The following is a 24,566-nucleotide window of genomic DNA, read 5'->3' as shown; positions in this document are numbered from 1 at the left end:
AGCTTTACGTTGACAACCTAAATTACTTATTCATAGTTGCTCATGAAATACGGATCTAAAGGATCATTTCTGTGAGGAGTAATACTCAAAGTTTCCATCTAAATCCCATAGCCTCTGACTACTCTGCAAGGCAAATGAAATAGACGGGATAGCCTTGCAGTTGAACTATCACTACTTGCTCATGAAGTGACGGTGAATTTGTTCATCTTCTTTTATATTAGCCTGTGCGAGTCAATTCTTCGGTAAGGAGCTTGTAATCAAGCCTAAGTAAAGCATACAATTTCATTACTTGCCTACAAACTATTTATCACAAACACAAGATCCATCTCTATCACATTATTATTTATAAATTAAATTCTAATGGATAATCTCTGGTTCAGCATCTTTCTTGCCCCTTTTGGTTATTCCTTACGTAATTGGGGTTCTAGGTGAACTATAATTTCACACATAGTAACCATTGAGTGCTTGGTTTGTTGTATTCGGAGAAGATAAGGAGAGTGAGATGCATAATAAAATTTAGGATTTTTAGAAAGTATATATATATATTAAATTGTATTTTAAACAATTATATAAAGAGTTGTTGTAAAATTTGAATGATGGCACGGAGTCATCTCCCCCAGGATCCTAATTTGGCTCGAGCGCAATGCTTATGAGCTTAAGTTATGAAGTCCGTGATATCCGTATCCAATAGAAAGATTTATGAAATTTACAATCATTATCCGGAGGTGTTTCTGGATCTGGATAGAATCTTTGCCCATAATTCTATACGATATCAATGCAACCTACTAAGATAAGGAAAGAGATTAAAAGAATGCCATCCGACTAATGTATGCCACGCTATCGGTGGATGAAGAGTTCATAGAAGAGAATAAACTCCAAAGATTAAAAAAAAGGCGGAATAAATAAACAGACTTCAACCAAGCTACATCGGACGAGAAGAGAGAGAGACGTAGACGGCGAGTCTATTCCATCATCCGATCACAAGCGTCTTCGCCTATCTCCCTCTTCCTTCTCGAATAAAGGAGAAAAAAAGACGCTATCTTTTTCCCCCCAATTCACCTAATTCTACGGCGACTGCATGCCTCCTAAAAAGTTGCGATTTTTAAGCTACCCAGTTCGTTTTTCTCTATCCTGAACCGAACCAAGAGAGAAAACTTTGATTTTGATACGGACTTGTGTAGGTTTTTGGGGGATTCTTGTTGGAGATGGAGATGGAGATGGAAATGGAGATGCTGGTAACCTAAAGTGTTTCGGCTGTTTCTTCTTGGGAAGAAAAGGAACCAAAAAAAAAAAAAAAAAAGCAGCCTGGGGTTATGATCGCAAGTATTTTACTTGGGCTCTTCTCTTTTGGAAACTAGGAAGGTTTTTGGGGGAAATAGAGGATGAGGAACGATGCACCGAAGAGAGATGGCCGGAGCAAGAATGGGCTCTTCTCTGTCCGCTCCCTGTCGAATTATATGAGGATCATGTCTTCGGGCGCGTCGACCGCTGCGTCCACCTTACGTTCGGCTGGGGCGTCTCTCGTGTCCTCGATCTCCAACGATGATGCTGGCCGTGATCAGGTATCGGAAGTTGATTTCATCTTCTTGTTTTGTTTGAGTCCGAGCCGTTTTGGTTTGCTGAGCTGAAATTAGTCAAATTCATATGTTTGTTCTGTATATATTTTTGAACTAGGAATTTGGTTGTGATTGTATTATAAGAATATATGCATGAGACAACTGTCTCTTCTGGTGTATGTGGCGATTAATATACAGAGTCTTGTAATCAATAATATTTTTTGCCTCATTTCATGAGGCTTTATGCATGAAATTGGAAACCATTTCTCTCGTTGACAGTTGAACGTTTTAGTGTTTTAAGTAACTAAATGATGTCAGGCAGTGCCTAGCTGCCTTGATTTGTTATGCTTTGGGTGCAACTTGTTGTAGCTAGTCAGTTTAATCATCAGGAATTTATTAGTTGCAAGAATGTCTTGTCTCTTTAATTTCTTGATGTACTTTTCTGATGTAATTGGTTAACATAAAGTGTTAATTTAGTGCTCATTACTCAATATATATACTGCGATAGTTTTTGCAAGTGATTCAATTTATGTCTTGCATCTATTTTGTAGCATTTGGAAGTGTTTACTGTTAGTTGACTCACATTTGTTCATAGTTTTGGTGTTGGTTAAAAGGTGCATTGGGCTGGGTTTGACAAATTGGAATGTGAGGGTCAAGTGCTTCGCCAAGTTCTGCTGCTGGCTTTTAGGTCGGGCTTCCAGGTTTGGGATGTTGAACATGCTGATGATGTGCGGCAACTGGTATCCAAACATGATGGTCCTGTATCCTTCATGCAGATGCAAAAGAAACCACTCACATCTAAGATATGTGAGGATAGGTTTTCTGATGTTCAGCCATTGCTAATAATTTCTCGTGATGGGTCTTTCAGTGGTAGTAGAAACAATTCTGAGATTCTTAGTGGTCCTTGCAATGAAACTACCAATGATTACCAAAATCTGGAAAGTGAAAACTTGTTTCCTGCATTTGTCCATTTTTATTCCTTAGAAGCTCATGATTATGTGCACGTCTTGAAATTCAGATCAGCTGTTTATTCGATAAGGTGCAGTTCTCGGGTAGTTGCTATATCTCAAGCTTCCCAGGTATGTGTGTTTGTCTAATTATCCAAGTATGGCATTTCGAAGCCTAGAACTAAGATGAAAGGGAACTATGTTGCAGATACATTGTTTTAACTCTGTGACGCTGGAGAGAGAATATACTATTCTTACAAATCCGATAGTTTCGGCAATTCCTGGATCAGGGGTTACAGGTTATGGACCACTTGCAGTGGGATCTAGATGGTTAGCCTATAGTGGAAGTCCTGTGGCAATCTCAGATTCTGGTCGTGTCAGCTCTCAACTTTTAAGTCCTACAAGTGTGTCATTACCTCCTCCAGATGGAAGTCTGGTGGCACTCTATGCAAAAGAATCAAGCAAGCAACTAGCTGCTGGTATAGTTACAATTGCAGATATAGGATATAAGAAGCTGTCAAAGTATTGCTCGGATCTTCTGCCTAATGACAATCGTTCTATAAAGATAGGCAACTCTAGCACCAAAGATAATGGTACCATGAATGAGCATACATCTGATGATGAAAATGCTGGGATGGTATAAATTCGAGATATCATACTTTTCTAAGATATTCTTTGATGTGCTTAATATTTGTCATTCCATTATGATAATTGCCGTTTTTTACATATGCAGGTCATAGTTCGAGATATTGTTTCTAAGTCAGTTGTCGTTCAATTTAGGGCACATACTAGTTCTATCTCTGCATTATGCTTTGATCCTAGTGGGACTTTACTAGTTACTGCTTCTATTCATGGTCGTGACATCAACATATTCTGTATTATGCCTTCTTTACAAGGAAGCTCACAAAGATCTGATGTTAATGGGACATATGTACATCTATACAGGTTGCAACGTGGCATCACAAATGCGGTAGATATGCCTACAAATTGATTGTCTTCGCTCTTAGACTATACTTTCTTATTTCTAAAACCGTTTCCTTTCATGTATACCAGATTATAAAAGACATCAGTTTTAGTGACGATAGTCAATGGGTAATGATTAGTTCCTCAAGGGGAACTAGTCACTTATTCTCACTATCTCCTTTTGAAGCAAGTGCAAATTATCAGATCAGTGAGAACAGCTGTGCAAATAACAACTATATGATGCATCCGACTTCTAAGACAGTTTTCCCTTGCTCTCAGACATCATCCTCTTTAAAGCTCCATGAGGACAGCCTTTCCACATCTGGTGCTCCAGTCACACTGTCTGTGACAAGCAGAATAAGAAATGGGAGTAATGGGTTGAAAAGCGCTGTCCGTGGTGCTGCAGCATTTGCTACAGGTGTGGTCAGTCCAATTTCGGGGGCTATTGCATCAGCCTTCCACAACTCTGAGGGCTATCCCGACAATTGCTCAATGTGGAGAAAATACTACTTACTTGTGTTCTCCCCTTCTGGCTGTGTTATTCAGTATGTCTTGCATCACCCACAAGGGCAAGATTCTGGCATGGATATTTCTGGGTTTAGTGCTGGTTCTCATGGATCATCGAAAGAAACTGATACAACCTTTGTTGTTAGACCACTTCAGAAATGGGATATATGTCACAAGAGAAACAGAAGAGATAGTGGGGATAGTGTTGATATATATGGTGATCAAGGGAATGGAGAAAACATTAATGTCTTCCAGAAAGGGGTTAATAAGGGAACTAATCTCAGTCATGTTAATAGTGGTTGCGACTCAAAACCGAAGATTAGTGCTGCAGAGAATAATCACTTGTACATATCTGAGATGGAGTTGCAGATGCATGCAGTCCAGCTTCCACTATGGTCAAAATATGGGGTACTTTTATGGTCTGCTCATGCCTTGTAGTGATAATTTTTGTACCCTAATTTAAGGTAGCTCACCATGTTACTTTCTTAGCAGATATGCTTTCAAGTGATGATGGACGAAAAGATGGAAGTTGACAATAGTAGTGCAGTTGGCAGGGAAATTGAAATAGAAAGGATCCCTACTCGGACAATTGCAGCAAGGTCAAAAGATCTCAGACCAGTTTTTGATTGTTACCGAAGATCCAGATCTCAACAAGTGAGGTGCGCTTTGGATTGTATGAAATCTTTCTCTCCTCAATCTATGCATGTTCTGGGATGCCATATTAGAAATTCATGCCATTGTTTCTTCTCCTTTTGGTTAGAATGTTGGTTTGTTTGGTGTTTCTTATTTTCTATCTAATATCCATGATTGGATGGTGTTGCTACTAAATAATCTTCTATTTTTCACAGTGTAAGTACTCTTGATATTAACATAAAAGGACGACCTTTGTGCCAAAAGTCTGGACTAACAGAAGATGGGAGACCTTCATGCAGAAGCAGTTGCAGTTCTTCAGAGTGCATGTGTAGAAGTGCTGTTGTCGCTGATCGATCTAATGTAATTGACGAAAATAGTTGGGTTTCTTACCCAAGGGGCATTTATGAAGGTGCTATAAGTAAAGGGACAGCCAACCCACATGCTAGAACTTGAAACTTGAAAGCCAACTCGACTTTGTAGATATTGTGAGGGCATGAAGGTGGATTCCAGATAAGGTTTGTAAATAACAGAGAAGACAGAGATGGAGACCCACTTCCGGAAATGATAATGATGATGATTTAGGTAACCTTTTGAAGAAAACTCAGTTGTCCAACCATAATATGTTGCTGCTGCTGCTGATGTCTTATTTATGGTTTTGAGTTTGTTATATAATGCACAAAGAATTTACATGCTCATCAGTGTAGTGTCCTGCTTTACTAATTGCAGCAGTTCACTTATCCCACACTGGTGGCAATTAGATTTGTGACTAATTGGTCCTTGAAGAACTTTCCTGGCAAATTCCACTCATCTCGCTCTGCATAGTTGAATTAGTGCGTGCTTGGAGTCTTTATTCTCCAAGATTGACTACTGATATGTTTGTTGTAGCAGTTGCGCTCTCTGTATATTGTGGACTTTTTTCCCTGTACAGAATCTTGAGATTTTCTTTAACGTCTTACAGGTACTCATAGCAGATGCTTCATGAACAATAATGATATATTCCTCAGGTGTTAGCATCCATTCTCAGGAGGTGTTGACCACTTGTTTACTTTCATTGGCACGAATGATGGAAGTGTAAGAGGTGGGTTCAATTGTGAAGTGAGAGCTTCCAATATTGCCAAGTTCAGGTGCTCCATCTGGAAGCATTTATAAATAACAAATTTGTTGATTATATCTCCAAGAATCATCTATAATGCAATACTGAAAATGATTGAAGTGCTTGTTAGTATAGTCGATTTCATTTTTGTTGAACTTGGTTAAGTGATGCTTAGTAGTATAGTTGATTGCTGCTTGATTGCTAAATCAACAACTGGACTTCCTACTTCCGTGCTTGAATAGACTTTCTGAAGAATGTCTTGCAGTTTATTTAGGTTTGGTAGTAACCATGCGTAGATTGCAGGAAATTGAAGAAATCCAATAAGAACTTTCTTGTACCATTGGTCGTGGAACTAGCCCTCTGAAAATAAGTACAGGAATATACATATGCAAAAGAAGAGGGAAAAAAGAAAGATATTTGATATGCCCAATCAAATGTTTGAACACCATGTTCTCTACATACAATCCTGTGTGTTGGATTCAAATTACAATCATCTTCAAAAAATTCATGCAACACAATGCATGCTTCAGCTGATGCCTTGGGTATCAGTGACAACTGCCCTCGAAGAATTCTCATAGCTAAGCTGTCATCACATCTTTTGGTATGATCAGAAGCTTGAGAAGCAACTAGAACAAGAGATTCTAAGACAATAGCATTCTCTAGGAGGAACTTCACCAATCGCAGCTCAGTAATGGACCCTCGAAAGTTGCTAATTTTGATAAGCTTGAGATGGTTGAAGGCAACTTCAGGTGCAATTTTTGCAATCGTCACCGTATCTGCAACACGGATTGGATCTTCCATGTCAACCAGAAGCTGCAAGGTTCAGCATGATTGTATTAGAATATTCATAGATATAGAAGAAATTGAAAGTAAATAGAACATGAACATACTTGAATGAAAAGCTTCTCAAGAAATGGAGACGGACAATGCTCAAAGAAGGCAAAGATGCATGTCAGATGTTCTTCACTTATCGAATCCATTGCAAGCTGTAGCTCTTGTAGGTTTTGCAACTGGATCGGGAAATACTCGTCGTCATCGTATTCTGTAGCTAAAGCTAGATCCTAAATGGATTATGAATTGCTACATCAATTGACAGATCTTAAAACTGATTGCGAGAGAGAGAGAAAAAAAAAACACTTAGGAAGACATTGAGCACGAGAAGTACCATGAGAGCAGCACTGCTAAGAGTCAGGATCTTAACGTGTGCAAGGTCAGTTAACAGCGTAACATAGTCGTTGTCAGTAACTCGTATTGTCGAGCAGATATGAGCATCAACCAATGCAGAAATGTTGTTGAAATGATATGGTGCAGAAAGCCTTCCATAGAGGATAAGAGATTAGAGGTTAGGAGCTGATATCTCCAACTCAGTGCCTGGCAAACAACCTACCAATGTCAAGCTTCTAAGTCGGATGTCAGGGCCCGAGATCTTGATATCGACGAGGAGTGCACAATTCCTCAGGATCAAGCTTTCGAGGAACGGACTATTGAGCAGAATTATTTGGAGCATTTCATCTGTAAACTCTATGTAACTCAGGGAGAGCTCGCGGAGTCCTTGAAAACATCTCAAATCTATAGGAGCAGTGAACTCGCAACGGCTTAGATACAAATGAGTCAAGGAATTGCACTGGAACAGACAATTTGGTAGCTCGAATGGCCATCTTTCATCAATATATATACGGTTGTGTGTTATACCTTGTGACAAGTCTAAGTCAAGCACCTTAACTCCTTTGCTTACTGCAAAACTGATCCAGCTCTCTATGTCTGGCATGAAGAGATCAAAGGGAGAGAAGAGAATGCGGAACTTCTCGAGGTTTCCATCGCCATGCAGTCGCAGATACCGGTTGACGGTCGTTGCAAATTGTTCCGGAGATTGGCTGCAAGAGAATTCCTCACCAAAATCTAGTACGGTGGCAAAGATGATGCAGTGCTCATACAAAGATCTCCATCTCCTCGAGAGAGCGCTGGTTCTTATGGCTGACTTGAGAGGCACCATAGAAAGGATGGAATGAAGGATGTCATCAGGGAGGCTGCTGATTCTGTCTTCAGCTCTCCCCATGTTTTGCCTCTTCAATCCTGGGCTGGTGGCCATGGTGTTCATACATACTATTGGATGGCTTCTCAATATGTACTTGCCCTCTTTGAGAACTTTTGTCAAACAGTTGTTGGCAGGCCATTCTTCCTTTGGAAGATTCAATATTAAAAGAGAAAAGGGAGGAGCGGATGCCACAAAATCGATGCTAAACCCTGCCATTCTTCTTTCGAAAGATTCAATATTAAAAGAGAAAAAGGTGGGTGACATAATTGATGTTCCGAAAATTTACATATAATATTCTATTTTATAATAAAATTATATTTTACACTATATATTTTTTATATTTATAAATTAAATTTATAATTTAATAAATATGTATAAAATTTTTTCTACGGTTAGCATTTGAGTTAAGTTAAATATACTAAGAAAATTATAAAAATGCTTTTAACTAAAGACATCTTAGTTATTTTAAAAATAAAAAAATATCTATACTTAATAGAATATTCTTACGGTATTAATTCAAATCTAATTCAAAATATTAACATAATTTATAAATAAATAAATTATAAAATATAAATTATAATTTTATTAAAAAGTAGGGTATTATATGCAAATTTCTAATCTATGCAATATGAATTAGTTTGCAAGAAAAGAATGCAAAGGTCAAGGTCATCTTCGTTGGAAAGAAAAATTTGATAAAAAATTCTTGTAGTGGTACGCACGCATACGTTGGATGGTACACAAAACAAATATCGGGTGCAAAATAATAAAATTGGAGTGATGGCCATTCTATTCAATTGATTTAATTTTCTGGCAACAGATAAAGGTCAAAGTTGTTGTTGGGTTTGTAGTATTGAACTCACATAATCATCAAACCATGTACTTATTTGGATGGGCTCAATAGACTTATGGAGCCAGTTACTCGTTTGAGTTAAGTGAGAAGCTATGTATAAGAGAGCTTGTGTTATCCTAATATGAGAGAGTTGATAGATAAGAGCTAATAGCAGGAAGACTGTTTTAGAAAACCATTCATTTTATTCTCAATGTTTACAGGAAGACTGTTCTTCTAACTGAATTAAGCAGCAATATTTACTTCAAATTGTTGTCTGATATTTAAGTGCAGTAAGAATTTTATTGCGAGATAATAAGAATTTATGCTTTACTCTTTTAAATCATAATCCGAAGAGAAAGTGTTTTTTGATTAGTTTTTTCTTGCACATAGCTAATTTCAAGTCTAATTATATGATTAAGCTTGAAGTAAGGTCTGATTCAAGATATAGAAACTAATATAATAATATTAAATTATTATTTCTGAGTCTTATTCAGTTTGATTTGAAATTAATTTTGAGCTTATTCTAAAGATCAATCTTAATTCTGCTCATTTTCGACGAGAGCTTGATTGATCCCGAACTTGATAGCTCCTGTTCGTATTTGACACTTCAGCCAATGACTTCTCACTATATGCGCGTGATGACTGATGACTTTGCACGGCAAAGGAGGAAATAAAGGACGTCGACTTCATTAAAACCCGAGACCAAGATTTCATTTGTCAGATATTTCACTTTATTTTTGGACCATTAAAATAAAGATACATGGAAAACTTAGTTCCCTTTCTGAAATTTGATTCGATATTGCAAATTTTGGAGAATATTTCTTCCCAGGTAAATTTAACTTACACTTGATTTGTTCTTCCGTCCATGACATGCTTCTTCTTCTTCTTCTTCTTCTTCGATATCAAACTTTTGGTTCCTTTCTTCCTCGGAAAATTATCCCTCACCCCAAACCCGACAATATTTAAGTCAACAATCCAAAAGAAAAATCTTAGACACCACAACATCTTGCATTCCCCTCCTCTGCATCACGACATAGTTCCACCACCACCACCTTGAATCATAGCAGACATAATAACAGGTCGAGAATCAAACAATACTTTATTCCACCACATCCATGAGTTCCCTGACCTCCATACTGTTGTTATCCTGCTTATTCCTCGGTCCTGCTTTCGCCGCCGACGAACCCCTCTTCCAGACTTGCAGAACGAAACGAAACTACACAGTCAACAGCGCCTATTCATCCAACCTCGACCACCTCCTCGACTACCTCACCAAAAATGCCTCCCTCAACGGCGGCTTCTCCACCGCGACCTTCGGTCGCAACCCCGACCAAGTATCGGGCCTCGTCGTTTGCCGTGGGGACATCAGTGCCCCTGCGTGTAGTTCATGCCTCAGCAATGCCTCCGATGATATTCTCGGGCTATGCCCGGGAAGCAAAGACGCCGTCATCTGGTACGAAAACTGCCTCCTCTGTTATTCTGACAACAACTTCCTCTCCTCCAGCAACAACACGCAGGAGGTGGTCATGTATATCACGAACCACAGTCTGTTCGAAAAGCAGGTGGATAAGCTCATGAACGCCGTGGCTGACTGGGCGGCATATAACTCCAGTAGATTATTCGCCACCGGGCAGGTGGATTCTACAGACGACACTGGGCAGGTGGATTCTACAGACGACACTTCGAACATGTATGCGTTGGCACAGTGCACTCCTGACCTGTCAAGGAGGCAGTGCAGACAGTGCTTGCAGGAGCTCATGAAAGACAAGCCAACGCAGCTTTATGGAAAGCCAGAAGGGTGGATTCTAGGAGTCCGGTGCATCACCATGTACAAGACGTATTCCTTCTACAACGGAACGCCGACGATACAACCTCCTCCGGCTCCAGTGATGCCTCCTTTAGTTATTCCATCTGCAAGACAAGGTAAGTGAAAACAATCTAGTTACTGGGTAAAAATGGAGGCAATTGTGATAGTAACTATGAGTTCAGCATTATCTCAGGAAACCCAGTGCAGAAAAAGAAGAAAATATTGATTTGGCTCCAAACAACAAAATATTAAATGATTCAATTGAAATCAACTTAATTATCATCAATTGTAATCAAATTCTATTTACCTTTATTAGATTCCGAAAAGGTGAAGCGATCTGTTTGTGCACGTAGGGAATCACTAGAATTTAAGGTAATTGTATTCCAACAGTAGATCGATTTTACCTTGCAAAAAACAAATGGCTTGAAACATCAGCCAATATGATGGGCAATCAACCAAATCTTTATAGCTCAACTTGCACTTCAAAGAATGAGAATGCCACAAGACACGAAATGGTGGGAGCACTCGATGCTGTATTCCACCGAAGTATCATAGTTCCACTGACCAGCCAATGCAATAATAGCTCTTCCGACTCTTTGATAGACCAACCTTCACTAAATTGATAAATGTTTGATTAAATATGTTACCAAGGAAAGTATAACTAAGTAGCAACCTCCACATGATACTTAGACTGCGGGCCTCCGGGAATGAAGAAATTTCATAGATTGCCCGTTGATTACAGTCTTCTGAGAGGAGTCTTGTTTCACTGCTAATCCAGTTATGCATCATACGTCACTGCAAGTCTGTGAGATAAAACTAGGATTCAATAAATTAAGAATCAATAACTTCAATTTCAGATCAGAGTCGCACACATTGCAAAAAATGACAGTATATGTTTTAAGTACGTGTCACGTATTCTTCTATCATATATCTGTTATCTATTATTTGTCAGATGGATTACAAATCACATTGCTGAAATCAAAATGCAGGAAAAAAGAAGGTAACCAGCACAGTTCTAATTGTTGTACTCATAGCGACAGCATTAGTTCTCTCAGTTATCTGCATCTACTTATGGAGGAGATCAAAAAGGAAGGAAGTACTACTATGTAAGTAACTATTTGAATGGAATGATACCAACCAAAGTTCACTTATGGTCTTATTATTTCTGTGACATAGATTATTTGGTGGCAGTAATCATATTTGTGCTGTTTCACTAGATGACACTGAAAGAGGGATCACAGAAGTTGAGTCACTGCTTCTTCGTTTGTCAACACTACGAGCTGCAACAGCTAATTTTTCTGAAATCAACAAACTTGGACAAGGAGGCTTTGGTACAGTTTATAAGGTATCATGATATCCATTTCAATGACATGCCCTTTTGTTAGTTTGATTTTTGAAGTTGCACTGCAAAGTCAGATAACTCTACATTATCTCTCTCCACTCTTTTTGACACAGACTAATTATACATGCATATGAAACTTCTGATGCTTCCATCCTTTCTTTAACCTTCTGAAATTGCACAGGGTATCCTACCTGATGGACAGGAGATAGCAGTGAAGAGACCATCAAGAGATTCAGGGCAAGGAATAGGAGAGCTAAAAAATGAGCTTGTTTTGGTTGCCAAACTCCAGCACAAGAATCTTGTAAGGCTTTTAGGTGCTTGCTCGGAGGAGAAATTGCTTGTCTACGAATATGTGCCAAACAGAAGCCTAGACACAATTCTTTTTGGTACTACTTCACAACAACATCACATTTACTCTTCTAGAAACTAAGATTTTTGTAGTCAGAAATCATCAATCTGGTAGCACTTCCTTCTTTGTTTTCATCTAGCCACATTTAACTTCATACTGAATCTAGAACAAGCTATTTTTCTGGTGTCAGAGATCTGTATTTAATTCTGCTTAAAGTTATCATAGTACGTGTTACTGAAGTAATTTGTAAATTTGATGACATAGATCCTGAGAAATCCAAACAGCTTGACTGGGCGACAAGGTTCAGGATCATTGTTGGCATTGCTCGAGGCCTACTATATCTACATGAAGATTCTCAGCTAAGAATAATACACAGGGATTTAAAGGCAAGTAACATTTTATTAGACGCCGACATGAACCCAAAGATTTCAGATTTTGGTTTAGCTAGGCTCTTTGGGGAGGACCAAATTCAATGCATCACAACACGAGTTGCTGGGACATTGTAAGTACAAAGTGCCCCTCTTCTACACCGTATTAATCTTTATAGTAGGTTTCTAGGCATATCATATAGTTTACTGTCATCTTTGCAGTGGATATATGGCACCAGAGTATTCCACACTTGGACACTTCTCGATCAAGTCAGATGTATTCAGCTTCGGTGTGCTAATTCTAGAGGTTGTTACAGGAAGAAAAAACGGTGGTTATTTTGAATATCAGCAGGATGAAGATCTCTTTTCCTATGTGAGTAGTGCAGTGAGAAATAATTTCAAATTTAACCATCCTAATGAAGATTATGAAGAATAGAGTTTAGATAATTAATGCTATCATTGCAGGTATGGGGCCATTGGACCAATGGAACAATGGAAGAGATAACAGACCCATCCTTAGGCATGAATTATCCAAGAAGTGAGGTGTTGACGTGCATCCATATTGGATTACTGTGTGTCCAGAAAAATCCAGCAGATAGACCCAGCATGTCGATGGTTGTTTTGATGCTTAGCAGTGATAATTCATCCATCAAAGCTCCTTCTATGCCTGCATTTTGCATTGAAAAATGCTGCCAATCCTCAAGCAATTCTATACCACTGTCACTGAATGGGCTGTCAATTACAGAAGTTGCACCTAGGTAGAAGTTGGAAAGTAATAGAATGTGCTTTTTCGTGCCTAGCAAGACATGTCTTTCTTTAGAACACTAAGGACATTGTGCTGATGGAATAAAGTATTTAGCATTTTTAGCTCCTATGCTCTAGCATTTTCTTTTGTGCTCGGTAGCAATAAGTAACTACTGTACTAATCTTTATACAATGCCGTTAATTACAGCAATAAGTAACCAAATTTCAACTTTGGATATCACTGTTTTTATGTTAAAAAAAAGACTTTATTGATGCGTTTCCTTATGACTTGTTGCCTTGTTGGGTTAAATCTGCAAAATATAATATTTTTTAAGCAAAACTCGGGAAGGCGATACCAAATAGGAAAAATACAATTTCTTCTGTAATACACTTAAAATATAGGCCGAGCAGATATGTGCATCAACCAATGCATAAATGTTGTTGAAATGATATGGTGCAGAAAGCCTTCCATAGAGGATAAGAGGTTGGAGGTTAGGAACTGATATCTCCAATTCAGTGCCTGGCAAAGCAACTTATAATTGTTATGCTTTGAAGCCCGATGTCAGGACCCGAGATCTTGGTATCGACGATAAGTGCACAATTCCTCAGGATCAAGCCTTCGAGTATCAGACTATCGAGCAAAATTATTTGGAGCATTTCATTTGTAATCTTTATGTAACTTAGAGAGAACTCGCAGAGTCCATGAAAACATCTCTAGTCTAGAGCAGAAGTGAAACTCGCAACGGCTTAGATACAAATGAGCACTGGAACAGACAATTTGGTAGCTTGAATGACCATCTTTCAGCAATATGTATACCGTTGTGTGCTGTACCTTGTGACGAGTCTAAATCAAGCACCTTAACTAACTTCTTTGCTTACTACAAAACTGATCCAGCTCTCTATATCAGGCATGAAGAGACCAAAGGGAGAGAAGATCGAGAATGCGGAACTTTTGGAGCTTTCCATCGCCATGTAATCGCAGTTATCGATTGACGGTTGTCGCAAATTGTTTCGAGGAGATTGGCTGCAAGAGAATTCCACACCAAGATCTAGTATGCTGGCAAAGATGATGCAGTGCTGATACAAAGATCTCCATCTCCTTGAGAGAGAGCTGGTTAATTGTTCTGGGAGGTTGCTGATTCTGTCTTCAGCTCTCCCCATGAAAATTTTGCCTCTTCAATCCTGGGCTCGTCGCCATAGTGACATAGTGTTCATACATACTATTGAATGGCTTCTCTCTCTCTCTCTCTCTCTCTCTCTCTCTCTCTCTCTCTATATATATATATATATATATTTGTGCCCCGTGAGATCTTGTGTCAAACAGTTGTTCGTTGGCCATTCTTCCGTTGGAAGATTAAATATTCAAAGGGAAAAGGAAGGAGGGTGACATAATTGATGCTAATGCCTATGTAATTCGAATTGCTCTGCAAGAAAAGAATGCCAAGGTCAAGATATCTTCTTTGGAAATAAAATTTGATATAATTCTGGTACTGGTGTGCCCGTATGAGTCTGATGGTACCAAGTCAATGGTATTTTCGAATTGTAGAAAAAATGATCAAACTCCCACAGTAATATATCTTGTTGGAGTGATAAAATGTTCTGAGTCATAGGTAAGATAATAAAAAATAATGTATGTCGTACTCTTGAAGTAGTTAAACCATAAATCGCTACCGAGGGTACTAGTCGAGGAAAGATGTATTTGATTAAGTTTTCCTTGCTATGGCCTACGAGTTGAGTGTTGACCAGGGAACGCCTTTCTTTGGCTTGGTTTGCCTTCAATCCCAGCTTCGAATTGTCTAGACGTCTATTTGCCATGCTCAATTGCTCATAGCTCACCACAAGTGGAACACTCAGGCGTTATGACTTACTGACAACTAAACAGGAAATAGAGGACATCGAGCCAACAGTCAAGACCAGGATTTAATTTCTCCCCAGAAATCATTGGTTTCTCAGATATCCTCTAAATTGATTCCTGATCTTACCTCTAAATTTGTGAGATTGAGAAGAAAAAGAAGTTCACATATTGAACCAACAAAACTAAGATACAAGCAGAGTACATGGAAAACTTCATTCCCTTTCATCCGTTGTATGATATGCTTCTTTTTCTATCAAACAATTGATATCGTCCCTGTGGTTTCAGCTTGGAAAGTTACCCCCCCAAAACGGAGTTAAGTCAACAATCTTATACGGCACCACACCTTGTAGACCAGTCCTCTGCATCACGACATAGTTCTAACACCGCCACCTTGAATCGTAGGATATGGTAATAGGTCCAAAGATCAAACATCTTATGCCACCATATCCATGATGTCCCTGATCTCCATAGTGTTATCATGCCTCTTGTTCCTCCACCTTCACCCCGCCTCCGGCGATCTCCTCGGCCAACACTGTGGCACGAGACAAAACTACACAGCCAATAGCACCTATTTATCCAACCTCAATCACCTCCTCGCCTCCCTCACCTCCAACACCTCCCTCGACAGCGGCTTCTCCGCTGCCACTGTTGGTCACGCCGCCGACCAAGTATCGGGCCATGTCCTTTGTCGTGGGGACATCAACACCACTGCGTGCAGCTCATGCGTCAGCAGCGCACCCCAGGATATCCTCCGGCTTTGCCCAGGAAGCAAGAATGCCACCATCTGGTACGACAACTGCCTCCTTTGCTACTCCAATCGCAACTTCTGCTCCTCCAGCAACAACTCGAACCAGCTGATCATGCATGTCCAGCAGAACATCACGGACCACAGTCGGTTCGACAAGCTGGTGGATAAGCTCATGAACGCCGTGGCTGATTGGGCAGCATATAACACCAGTAGGATGTTCGCCACTGGGAAGGTGAAATCTACAGACGATACTCTGACCATATATGCATTGGTGCAGTGCACTTATGACCTGTCAAGGAGGCAGTGCAGGCAGTGCTTGCAGAAGCTCATAGGAGATATGCCAACATGGCTTGATGGGAAGCAAGGTGGGCGGATCCTCGGAGTCCAGTGCATCATCATGTATAAGGTGTTTTCCTTCTACAATGGGGTGCCAATGGTACAACTTCCTTCTCCAGGTGCTCCAGCTCCAGTGATGCCTCCTTTAGTTATTCCAGCTGCAAAACAAGGTAAGTTACTGGGTGTAAAGGCATCTGTGTTAATAACTATGAGTTCAGCACTGTCTCAAGTAATCCAGTAGCTTAAAAGAACAAAATATTGACTCGGTTCAAAACAACAAATATTATCTGTTTCAATTGAAGTCAACTTAATTGTCATTAATTTTAATCAAATTCAATTTACCTTGACTAGATTCAAAACAGTGCAGTTAGCCTGGTGAAGCCATCCATTGGTGTACATAAGGAATCACTAGAATGTAAGGTAATTTACTGTGTCCCAAGAGTAGATCAATTTTACCTTGACAAAACAGAGGCAAAAAACAACAGCCAATATGATGCGCAATCACCCAAAATATCATGGGTCAACATGCACTTCAAAGAATGAGAATGCCACAAGACACAAAATGGTGGGAACACCTGATGCTGTATTCCACCTAAGTAATATAGTTCCACCAACCAGCCAACGCAATAATAGTTCTCACGACTCTTTGATAGACAAACACCGCTAAATTGATAAATGTTTAATTAAATATGTAACCAAGGAATGTATAACAAATTAGCAACCTTCACATGATACCTTACTTAGACTGCTGACCTCAGGGAATGAAGAAATTTTATATATTGCTCTTTGATTACTGTCTTCTGAGAGGAGCCTTGTGTCACACCTAATCATTTATGCATCAAATGTCACTGCAAGTCTGAGATAAACAAGGATGCAATAAATTAAGGCATCAACAGCTTCGATTTCCAGATAAGAGTTGCACACATTACAAAAAATGAAATGGCAGTATATGTTTAGGTGTCGCATATTCTTCTTCTATCATATATCTGTTATCTTCAGACATATTACTTAATTATAAATGCAGGAAAAAAGAAGGTAACAAGCACAGTTCTGATTGTTATACCCATAGCGACAGCATTAGTTCTCTCAATCTGCATCTACTTATGGAGGAGATCAAAAAGGAAGGAAGTACTACTATGTAAGTAACTATTTGAATGGAATGATACCAACCAAAGTTCACTTATGGTCTTATTATTTCTGTGACATAGATTATTTGGTGGCAGTAATCATATTTGTGCTGTTTCACTAGATGACACTGAAAGAGGGATCACAGATATTGAGTCACTGCTTCTTCGTCTGTCAACACTACGAGCTGCAACAGCTAATTTTTCTGAAATCAACAAACTTGGACAAGGAGGCTTTGGTACAGTTTATAAGGTATCATGATATCCATTTCAATGACATGCCCATTTGTTAGTTTGATTTTTGAAGTTGCACTGCAAAGTCAGATAACTCTACATTATCTCTCTCCACTCTTTTTGACACAGACTAATTATACATGCATATGAAACTTCTGATGCTTCCATCCTTTCTTTAACCTTCTGAAATTGCACAGGGTATCCTACCTGATGGACAGGAGATAGCAGTGAAGAGACTATCAAGAGATTCAGGGCAAGGAATAGGAGAGCTAAAAAATGAGCTTGTTTTGGTTGCCAAACTCCAGCACAAGAATCTTGTAAGGCTTTTAGGTGCTTGCTTGGAGGAGAAATTGCTTGTCTACGAATATGTGCCAAACAGAAGCCTAGACACAATTCTTTTTGGTACTACTTCACAACAACATCACACTTACTCTTCTAGAGACTAAGAGTTTTGTAGTCAGAAATCATCACTCTCTGCTTTCATCTAGCCACATTTAACTTCATACTGAATCTAGAACAAGCTATTTTTCTAGTGTCAGAGATCTGTATATAATTCTGCTTAAAGTTACTATAGTGCGTGTTGTAATTTTGTAAATTTGATGACATAGATCCTGAGAAATCCAAACAGCTTGACTGGGGGACAAGGTTCAGGATCGTTGTTGGCATTGCTCGAGGCCTACTATATCTACATGAAGATTCTCAGCTAAGAATAATACACAGGGATTTAAAGGCAAGTAACATTTTATTAGATGCTGACATGAACCCAAAGATCTCAGATTTTGGTTTAGCTAGGCTCTTTGGGGGGGACCAAATTCAAGGCATCACAACACGAGTTGCTGGGACATTGTAAGTACAAAGTGCCCCTCTTCGACATCGTATTAATCTTTGTAGAAGGTTTCTAGGCATATCATATAGTTTACTCTCATATTTGCAGTGGATATATGGCACCAGAGTATTCCACGCTTGGACACTTCTCGATCAAGTCAGATGTATTCAGCTTCGGTGTGCTAATTCTAGAGGTTGTTACAGGAAGAAAAAACGGTGGTTATTTTGAATATCAGCAGGATGAAGATCTCTTATCCTATGTGAGTAGTGCAGCAAGAAAAAATTTCAAATTTAACCATCCTAATGAAGATTATAAAGAATAGAGTTTAGATAACTAATGCTATCATTGCAGGTATGGCGCCATTGGACCAATGGAACAATGGAAGAGATAACAGACCCATCCTTAGGCATGAATTATCCAAGAAGTGAGGTGTTAACGTGCATCCATATTGGATTATTGTGTGTCCAGAAAAATCCAGCAGATAGACCCAGCATGTCAACGGTTGTTTTGATGCTTAGCAGTGATAATTTATCCATCAAAGCTCCTTCTATGCCTGCATTTTGCATTGAAAAGTGTCGCCAATCCTCAAGCAAGTCTGTCCCACTATCACTGAATGAGCTGTCAGTTACAGAATTTGAACCTAGGTAGAAGTTAAGTAAATGAATATGCTTTATTAACTCATCAACTGCTCTCCCTCACTTCAGGGCTGAGACATTTTGATAGGCCAAAGAAGTAGACTTGATTTCACTACTCTAAAAGCTTAAATTATTAAAAAATAGTAGTTTTTATATTTGATATTTAACATTGCACTGATGTGATAAAGAATTTAATATTTATAGCACCTATGTTCTAGCATTTCCTATGTGTAATAAATAACCATATACTAGAATCAAAATAATACTCAGTTTCGATCTTCGAACAGCAGCAGTCTCAAGTGAACAAATTTATTTAACCAGCATACAACTACAACATTGCAGATTTAAAGTTCAACATGCCGCCAAATTGCTCAGGATAATAAAATTCACAACTTTGTCTGTCAGAGGGAATCGGTAAAATTAAAGCTCGCACCTGGAGCGCCACCGTCTCCTCCGTTCGCACCGGCAACTCCTCAGCCACCGGCTTCGGGGTGCCGGAGGAGGGGCCATCCCCTTCCACAAAGAGAGCAATCCCATTGCTAGAGAGAGATGGAGAATAGGGTCTAGGGTCAGGGTTTTGCAAATTGTAAGTACCATCTATTGATGTGTTTCGTTCGACTGATCGGGCTGAATCTGCCAAAAGTAACTTTTTTACGCAAAAACTCGGAAAAGCAGGACCAAAAATGCAAATAGAAAGTGTAGTACAATGATAATACCAAATAGCAATTTATATTTTATATTTATTTGTTTGATTTGTAATAATGGACTCTGGTCTGCTAGGTAGATATAAATTATGTAAACTTCATTATAACAAAATATATACCAACTATAATGTTGATCTAAAATGTTAGACCATATACATAGAGAAGCTAAGGCACTTCACGTTGGCACAACATCAAACACAAACTTCTTTTCGCAGGACACCAACGAAAGCTAGATTTATTCATAATAAAGCATCCCCAGTGTACCTCTAGGTCATCCGAGGTGACCAAGTGAGCAAGGAGCTACAATTTAAACTTTTGCTACACATAAGCTAAACTAGAAATATAAGAAAAGCAAATTCATTGAGGCAAACAAACATGTGAAATCATTAAAAGGCAATGAGCAATGATCTTAAGCAACTGGAGGGCATGATTCTGCATCTTGAGAGGTATCAACATCTGCCTGTGGCATGAACTGCCACATGGGGAACCCAGGGTAGCCAAGGACAGGCACAGCCAATTTGTGTCCCGTCGCTTGCCCTTGAGCAGAAAAAGTGGCCGGTATGACAGGAGGGTGCGGCACAAAGCTTGGTCTAGCACTTAGGATCTTTATTTGTTGTTCCAGACTCTCTTTCTCTGCCTTCAACCTCTGCTTCTCGTCCCGAAGCTCGCTCTTCTCAGCCTGCGTAACAGGGAGAACACGTATTCAACCTCTCAGGCTTATCATGCATCTGAAAGGAATAATCATAGAAAGATAATACCACAACTTTCTAACTATCACCACTTGGAAGTTGGAACATAAGCAATCCACTTGTTATATCAATTAGAAATCAAAATTTGCTCACCGAACCAAATAATATAATTTCAAATCAAATTAGACATGCAAACAGGAAAATAAAGAGATGGGAATTAAGACCTTCAACTCTTTGATTTTGTCTTGGAGGTTCTCATTTGAATCCTTCAACTTTTGTGATTCATTACGTAATTCAGTCACCATGCGGACAGCATCAACTAAGATAGCTGCTTTGTCCATCTTCAAGGGCTTTGCTGGGTCCAAAATGGATCCCAACTCCAAGAACCTTAATCCAGAGGTCGACAAATCACAATATGAGAAATAACAATAACTATACGAGCAAACTCATCATGGGTAGCAAAAGGGATTTAATGGCAGTGAAAAGGTATTTAATGGCAGTGAATATACCTATCATTCAGCTTATCCCTTCTCATTTTCTCCCTGCAAGCTTTGGAGGTAGGCTGCTTGTTTTCCGATCTAGCACTGCAACTTAGAAATGGTCAACAATTGAACAAACAAACTAGGCAAGAAAATATCTGTTTTTGTACATATTGATCTTGTAATAAATAGAGTCAAACCGTTTATTGGCGCCAGATTCTTCAGTGCAATCAGAACCCACAAAAGAACCATTGATATCAACACTTTATGTACTTTTCTGATGTAATTGGTTAACATAAAGTGTTGATTCAGTGCTCATTACTCAATATATATACTGCGATAGTTTTTGCAAGTGATTCAATTTATGTCTTGCATCTATTTTGTAGCATTTGGAAGTGTTTGCTGTTAGTTGACTCACATTTGTTCATAGTTTTGGTGTTGGTTAAAAGGTGCATTGGGCTGGGTTTGACAAATTGGAATGTGAGGGTCAAGTGCTTCGCCAAGTTCTGCTGCTGGCTTTTAGGTCGGGCTTCCAGATTTGGGATGTTGAACATGCTGATGATGTGCGGCAATTAGTATCCAAACATGATGGTCCTGTATCCTTCATGCAGATGCAAAAGAAACCACTCACATCTAAGATATGTGAGGATAGGTTTTCTGATGTTCAGCCATTGCTAATAATTTCTCGTGATGGGTCTTTCAGTGGTAGTAGAAACAATTCTGAGATTCTTAGTGGTCCTTGCAATGAAACTACCAATGATTACCAAAATCTGGAAAGTGAAAACTTGTTTCCTGCATTTGTCCATTTTTATTCCTTAGAAGCTCATGATTATGTGCACGTCTTGAAATTCAGATCAGCTGTTTATTCGATAAGGTGCAGTTCTCGGGTAGTTTCTATATCTCAAGCTTCCCAGGTATGTATGTTTGTCTAATTATCCAAGTATGGCATTTCGAAGCCTAGAACTAAGATGAAAGGGAACTATGTTGCAGATGCTTCATGAACAATGATGATATTCCTCAGGTGTTAGAGCATCCATTCTCAGGAGGTGTTGACCACTTGTTTACTTTCATTGGCACAAATGATGGAAGTGTAAGAGGTGGGTTCAATTGTGAAGTGAGAGATTCCAATATTGCAAAGTTCAGGTGCTTAATCTGGAAACATTTATAAATAACAACAAATTTGTTGATTATATCTCCAAGAATCATCTATAATGCAATAATGAAAATGATTGAAGTGCTTGTTAGTATAGTCGATTTCATTTTTGTTGAACTTGGTTAAGTGATGCTTAGTAGTATAGTTGGTTGCTGCTTGATTGCTAAATCAACAACTGGACTTCCTATTTCCGTGCTTGAATAGACTTTCTTAAGAATGTCTTGCAGTTTATTTAGGTTTGGTAGTAACCATGCATAGATTGCAGGAAATTGAAGAAATCCAATAAGAACTTTCTTCTACCATTGGTCGTGGAACTAGCCCTCCGAAAATAAGTACAGGAATATACATATGCAAAAGAAGAGGAAAAAAAGAATTTTTTTTTTATGCCCGATCAAATGTTTGAACATCATTTTCTCTACATACAATCCTGTGTGTTGGATTCAAATTACAATCATCTTCAAAAAATTCATGCAACACAATGCATGCTTCAGCTGATGCCTTGGGTATCAGTGACAACTGCCCTCGAAGAATTCTCATAGCTAAGCTGTCTCCTTGCTTAGCTTCTGCTGCTAAGCCAAGTTCTCTATCATCACATCTTTTGGTATGATCAGAAGCTTGAGAAGCAACTAGAACAAGAGATTCTAAGACAATAGAGTTCTCTAGGAGGAACTTCACCAATCGCAGCTCAGTAATGGACCCTCGAAAGTTGCTAATTTTGATCAGCTTGAGATGGTTGAAGGCGACGTCAGGTGCAATTTTTGCAATCGTCACCGTATCTGCAACACCGATTGGATCTTCCATGTCAACCAGAAGCTGCAAGGTTCAGCATGATTGTATTAGAATATTCACAGATATAGAAGAAATTGAAAGTAAATAGAACATGAACATACTTGAATGAAAAGCTTCTCAAGAAATGGAGACGGACAATGCTCAAAGAAGGCAAAGATGCATGTCAGATGTTCTTCACTTATCGAATCCATTGCAATCTGTAGCTCTTGTAGGTTTTGCAACTGGATCGGGAAATACTCGTCGTCATCGTATTCTGTAGCTAAAGCTAGATCCTAAATGGATACATCACTTGACAGATCTTAAAACTGATTGCGAGAGAGAGAGAAAAAAAAAACACTTAGGAAGACATTGAGCACGAGAAGTACCATGAGAGCAGCACTGCTAAGAGTCAGGATCTTAACGTGTGCAAGGTCAGTTAACAACGTAACATAGTCGTTGTCAGTTACTCGAGTTGTCGAGCAGATATGCGCATCAACCAATGCAGAAATGTTGTTGAAATGATATGGTGCAGAAAGCCTCCCATAGAGGATAAGAGATTGGAGGTTAGGAGCTGATATCTCCAATTCAGTGCCTGGCAAACAACCTACCAATGTCAAGCTTCTAAGTCGGATGTCAGGGCCCGAGATCTTGATATCGACGAGAAGTGCACAATTCCTCAGGATCAAGCTTTCGAGGAACGGACTATTGAGCAGAATTATTTGGAGCATTTCATCTGTAAACTCTATGTAACTCAGGGATGTTAGAATATTAAGCTAGCCCATTTGACTAGTCAATTAGATTAATTGGCTAGTATAGAATTCAAGAAAAATGCTTTGGTTTTGAGGTGACTCTTAGTGTTTGTATACCTTTAAATGATAATAATCTTTGGATTCTCTAGATGATGGAAATCAAAGAGTTATATATGATAACTAAGAGTCATATAGTATATCTAAGAGTCATGTAAACCACTATATATATGTGGTCTTATCTTGTGCAAGGATATGAAAAAAAGTTTAAAATTTTTTATCTACTTCATCTTGTGTTAAGAGAACAATCTTCTTCTCTTAAGTTTACCATCACCTTCTCCTAACATAGTGGTATCAGAGCTAGCTTTCCTTACAATACAATGGCTTCCAATAGTTTGTTGCAACCCCAACTTCCTCGCTTCACCGGAAAGAATTTCAACCAATGGAGTATCCAAATGAAGGTTCTCTATGGATCCCAAGATCTATGGGATATCGTAGAGAAAGGCTATGATGAGCCAGAGAACGTGACAACACTCACCCCACAACAACTCAATGAGTTAAAGGAGACTCGCAAGAAGGACAAAAAGGCATTGTTCTTCATTTATCAAGCGGTGGACGAGGCAATCTTTGAACGAATCTCTACTATGTCGACGGCGAAAGAAGCGTGGGATATACTCAATGTGTCCTACAAAGGAGAGGAGAAGGTGAAGATGGTGCGGCTTCAAACTCTTCGAGCCGAATTTGACACGCTACATATGAAGGACTCCGAAGTAGTTGAAGACTACTTCAATCGGGTAATCTCTATTGTTAATCAATTGAGGACTAATGGTGAGAAAATTTTAGACCAAAGAGTAGTTGAAAAAATTCTTAGAAGTTTAACTAAAAAGTATAAGCATATTGTTGTTGCTATTGAAGAATCTAAAGATTTATCTACTATCTCCATTGAAAGTTTATTGGGATCACTCCAATCCCATGAACATCGCATGAATCAATTTGATTCCCCTTCCTTAGAGCAAGCCTTTCAATCTCAAGTTTCATTGAGAGGAGGTTCTAGAGGGAGAGGAGGACGGCATTTTGGCCGTGGGAGAGATAGAAA

The 24,566-nt window shown here is 39.0% G+C and overlaps 3 protein-coding genes and 2 pseudogenes across 9 annotated transcripts; 2 read left to right on the top strand and 3 right to left on the bottom strand.

The window, feature by feature from the left end:
* Positions 1-889: 889 nt before the first annotated feature.
* LOC140759134 (autophagy-related protein 18f-like) lies at positions 890-5,831 on the top strand. 7 transcript variants are annotated; one of them, XR_012104202.1, is made up of 8 exons: positions 893-1,562; positions 2,171-2,635; positions 2,712-3,140; positions 3,237-3,473; positions 3,557-4,381; positions 4,463-4,632; positions 4,822-5,188; positions 5,565-5,831. XR_012104202.1 is itself a non-coding variant. In XM_073095614.1 (8 exons), the coding sequence occupies exons 2-8, from the start codon at positions 1,383-1,385 to the stop codon at positions 5,057-5,059; spliced, it is 2,544 nt and encodes an 847-aa protein (XP_072951715.1). In that variant the 5' UTR covers positions 893-1,092; positions 1,182-1,382; the 3' UTR covers positions 5,060-5,433. The 7 variants fall into 7 exon arrangements, 6 of the variants coding, with proteins under 6 accessions (XP_072951717.1, XP_072951719.1, XP_072951720.1 ...); XM_073095614.1 differs by lacking the exon at positions 5,565-5,831 and having other exon boundaries at positions 893-1,092; positions 1,182-1,562; positions 4,822-5,433; XM_073095616.1 differs by lacking the exon at positions 5,565-5,831 and having other exon boundaries at positions 890-1,562; positions 4,463-4,646; positions 4,822-4,962.
* Positions 5,617-7,862, bottom strand: LOC140759135 (F-box/FBD/LRR-repeat protein At1g13570-like; annotated as a pseudogene).
* A 1,483-nt stretch (positions 7,863-9,345) lies between these two features.
* LOC140759096 (uncharacterized) lies at positions 9,346-18,944 on the top strand. Its single transcript, XM_073095567.1, has 15 exons — positions 9,346-10,486; positions 11,360-11,476; positions 11,588-11,715; positions 11,894-12,098; positions 12,326-12,563; positions 12,652-12,802; positions 12,895-13,190; positions 15,314-15,321; positions 15,431-16,282; positions 17,137-17,250; positions 17,362-17,489; positions 17,668-17,872; positions 18,079-18,316; positions 18,405-18,555; positions 18,648-18,944. Exons 1-15 carry the CDS (start codon positions 9,679-9,681, stop codon positions 18,942-18,944), a joined length of 3,936 nt encoding a protein of 1,311 aa, XP_072951668.1. The 5' UTR covers positions 9,346-9,678.
* Positions 18,945-19,849: 905 nt separating this feature from the next.
* Positions 19,850-21,122, bottom strand: LOC140759095 (transcription factor ILR3-like; annotated as a pseudogene).
* A 999-nt stretch (positions 21,123-22,121) lies between these two features.
* Positions 22,122-23,452, bottom strand: LOC140759094 (uncharacterized). Its single transcript, XM_073095566.1, has 3 exons — positions 23,111-23,452; positions 22,847-23,017; positions 22,122-22,769 (listed from the first exon to the last, which is right to left on the bottom strand). The coding sequence occupies exons 1-3, from the start codon at positions 23,450-23,452 to the stop codon at positions 22,338-22,340; spliced, it is 945 nt and encodes a 314-aa protein (XP_072951667.1). The 3' UTR covers positions 22,122-22,337.
* Positions 23,453-24,566: the final 1,114 nt, after the last annotated feature.

This window comes from Typha angustifolia, chromosome 4 (genome assembly GCF_048772165.1).
Source record: "Typha angustifolia cultivar Huaian chromosome 4, ASM4877216v1, whole genome shotgun sequence".
NCBI lineage: Eukaryota > Viridiplantae > Streptophyta > Magnoliopsida > Poales > Typhaceae > Typha > Typha angustifolia.
Note: the sequence above shows the minus strand (reverse complement) of the source record. Positions and strands in the feature narration are given on the sequence as shown.